The sequence below is a fragment of the Falco cherrug genome, chromosome 6 (genome assembly GCF_023634085.1).
Source record: "Falco cherrug isolate bFalChe1 chromosome 6, bFalChe1.pri, whole genome shotgun sequence".
Lineage (NCBI taxonomy): Eukaryota > Metazoa > Chordata > Aves > Falconiformes > Falconidae > Falco > Falco cherrug.
In genome coordinates, this window is record NC_073702.1 from 37,212,782 (window position 1) to 37,216,335 (window position 3,554).

The following is a 3,554-nucleotide window of genomic DNA, read 5'->3' on the forward strand; positions in this document are numbered from 1 at the left end:
TGGAAGTGCAGCAGTTTATTTCACTTTTCTTTATAAAAAAGAATAGAAAATACTGAATTGGAGTTGATTTTCCTAAGCACCTGTTTAAAGTTAACAAAATCCTGACCGTACATTCATTTTTAAGTGCTGATCTCTGAAGAACGCTGCAAATACTGTGCTTGCTGCTCCTTTTACCTATAGGGAAAGATTTACAATATAAAATTAAATATGGCTTTTTCCCCTGCTTCCCTTCTGGTCTAGGAAAAGTAACCTGAATACCTCTTCAGGAAACATAACAAAGAGTATTAAATATTACAGCAAGTCATTCGTGTTCGATTTCACAGGCTGAAGTGTGACTTAGTCCAGTGTGTATCAATTTAAAAGAGAATTTCAAGTATTAATTTCAAGATCCCAATAAGTATAGTCCAGAAAACAGATTCCTCATCCTGAGATTCGTCTTCTGTAGACTGTGAGTATTTCTGGTGTGCCTCCACCTCCTCAGGGTTGTAAGAAGCCTCGCCAAATGGATACTGTACAACTGTTCGATCGTAGTACACTTTCATTTCAAACTCGCTTTCCAGGTGAGAGGGGTGGCCGTAAATCCCTATTCCCACGGGGCGGCGGAAGTGTGCAGGTACATGGACAACATCTTGGCCACAAGTTACAGACTGCAACTCGTATTCGTCAAAGCTGGGGTGAAGCGTCATATCAGATACATACAAGTCTGCATCACCTTTTAAACTCCGCATCTGAAGTACTATTTTTCCCTCATGATTTAGTCTCAAATAGCTGTAGTTTCCTGCTCCAATCTGACCTTGAACAACATGAAGAAGAATCCATTCTTCAGGTACATCCTCTTCCTCAAAGGTATTTACCACAAATAGTACTTCAGCAGCCACAAATATTACCAGGATTCTTCTCCAGCGTGCTGCCATGGTCGTAAGTTTTATTCAGACTCTTCCTGTGTCCTGTGTGCTACCTTGTGAACACAAAACATAAATCAGATTTTAGTATACTCCATTCTTGGGAGGAATCAACTTCTTTTTTAAAAAAAAAATTCAGCAATTTTTATAAATCCCCTCTGGTCCATACAAAGTTAAGCAACTTCAATTAAGTATGTTCATTAACTTTTCTTTTTTAATAGTAAAAAAACCCCACTGCTAAGATTCAGATCTCTGTAGGATTAAAATGGCTTGAATTTCTTAAACAATCTAGCAGGTGTTCTTTCACCCAGAACTGACACGGAAACTATGGTTGCACTCTATCTGCATACATGCCAAATTTGACAGATACCTTGAAGAGATGAAACCCTCTAATGATTTTAGCTTCTGTTAAAAAAACCCCACCAGTTAAAAATGAAGGCTTTTGCATTCTTGAAGAAGCTTAACTTTGTATTTGGGGCACCCTATTTGTTCTCCCAAAGACTGACGTTACCAGGACAAGGGGGAGATCGAAAGGACCGCTGCGAGGTTAAGGCTCTTATATGCTTTCCCCCCTCCTCGTTGCACACTCCTGCTCAAAGAGCCTGAGCGCGTCTGCAGCAGTCCAGTCCTTCGAACAGTTGCACGAAGTTTGTGCATACAAAGAAGCAAGCTCTGACCCTTGCTGAAGGCTTCCGAAGTACACAGCTGGCTGAATTTGACATGCAAACCACAGTCAGAGGAGCCACAAGCATACACGCTTGCATGTTTAAGAGGATGATTCTCATCCCCTCATTCCTGCCATAAGGGCACTACAATTACCTTAAACATGAAAGCTACCAGTAAGTTGTTTTGTACCCTGCTAGCATCAAAGCAAACTGCATTACCTCCACCGAAATGTCACTTAAACCCTAGAGGTTTTACAGTTAAAGAGATCCAGGGGAAAAAATACACAAATATTTCCGTAGTTCCAAGTTTTCTGCCCCAGAGGCCTCTTACACTGCACGGCCACAATTATTCTGCAAAGACAGCATAAAAGAGGGAAGCAGAGCACTCGCAGAACCTGCCAGACTGACAAAACACCCTCGACAGCGACAGAAAGAACAGTCAGTCTTCTGCCTTTTGTCTCCCTGCGTCAGCGAGCTGCCTCTCGACCACTTTTAAATCCAAATGGTGAGGAAATACCCGAGCGGAGGAACAGGAAAAGCCCCGCAGCGGAGCAGAAGGTAAAGTTGCCCAGGGACACAGGCAAGCCGCCTGGGGCCGGCCCGGCGCTGGGCCGGCCAGGCCACCTCCGGAGACCTTGGACAGAGCCCGGGCGGCTCTGCCCGCCCCCGCCGCGGCCGGGACAGCCGCCGGAGCGCACGGCCGGCTCCGCTCCCGCCGGCTCCGGGCCCCGCCGGCGGCCCCGAGGGGCGCGGCAGCGGCTCCGGCGTCGCCCCGCCAGGCAGGGGCTGGGGCGCTGCTCACCTTACACCTGCCACGGGGCTCCGGCAACGGCGAGGCCGCGGCCACGACGAGGCGGCGCAGCAGGCTCCGCGGACGTGCGGCAGCTCAGCGCGGCCGGGGCGCCGCGGGGAGGACCCTCCCCGGGGCGGGCTGAGGCGGGCCCGGGCGGGCCTCGGGGCAGCGCGGCGGCCGGCAGGAGGCGGGCGGGCGCGGAGGCCGCCCCCTGAGGAGCCGGCAGGCCGGGCAGTACGCCTCGCCGCCCCCCCCTGCGCGCCCGGGAGCCGCCCCGGGGCGAGCTGACGCCGGGCGGCTGCCGGCAGCGGAGGGCTTGGCCGGCGGGGGGGACCGCACCGCCACCCACCGCCACCGCCGCGCTCCGCCGCCCCGCCCCTGCCCGTCCCCTCCCCGGGGCGGGGCGGCGAGCGGGACAAAGGCCGCGCCCCCCGCTCTCGCGAGAGCTGCCCGGGAGCCGGGCCGGGCGGGCTGCGCTGAGCGGGCGGGGCCTCGGGCCGGCGCGTCCCCCGTCGCTGGGGCGCCCGGGGCTGGGGCTGGGGCGGCGGGGGCGTTCGCTGTGCGGTGGGAGGGGACCCGGCCCGGGGACGGGCCTTGCCTTGCCCCGGCCCGAGGCGCTGTGGCGGGGCCGCGCTGGCAATGCGGGGCTGTGTCCGGCCGCAGGGTTCCTGGCAAGGCGCCGGCGCGAGGCTTCTGTGAAACCTGCCAAGCGAGGCGGGCCTGGTGCCCGTGCCATCGGCCACTGCCCCAGAGTACAAGGTACGAGAATTAAAAGACAATCAAATGTGAGAATTCCTGGCGGATGAGGCTATGAAACAAGATCGGGTTGTTTTCCAGGAACCAATATTAAACGATAAACAAAACGAGTTGTTTAAGCCAGACCTAATATTTGTAAAGGAACATCAGGCCCTTGTAGTCGATGCCACATTTTGGTATGAAAGTAAAGCAACATCTTCAACAGATGCTGCTAATGAAAAAGTAAGGAAATATCAACATCTAAATGACCACATCCATGAATTAACGAATGCTACAGCCATCAGATTTAATGGCTTCCCTTGAGGTGCTGGAGGAAAGTAGCATCATGGTTGTTACGGAGCACTGGATGGACTTGGACCCTTCGGTTCGTGGCAAGAGAAGGCTGCGAGGCACCCGCCTGACCAAGCGCTCTTCTCTCCGCGTGACATTGTACACGTG

General features: G+C 53.5%; 1 protein-coding gene across 1 annotated transcript; it reads right to left on the minus strand.

Moving 5' to 3' along the window:
• On the minus strand, positions 1-2,724 carry C6H6orf120 (chromosome 6 C6orf120 homolog). The gene is made up of 2 exons (XM_055713566.1): positions 2,370-2,724; positions 1-958 (listed from the first exon to the last, which is right to left on the minus strand). Exon 2 carries the CDS (start codon positions 912-914, stop codon positions 357-359), a length of 558 nt encoding a protein of 185 aa, XP_055569541.1. The 5' UTR covers positions 915-958; positions 2,370-2,724; the 3' UTR covers positions 1-356.
• Positions 2,725-3,554: the final 830 nt, after the last annotated feature.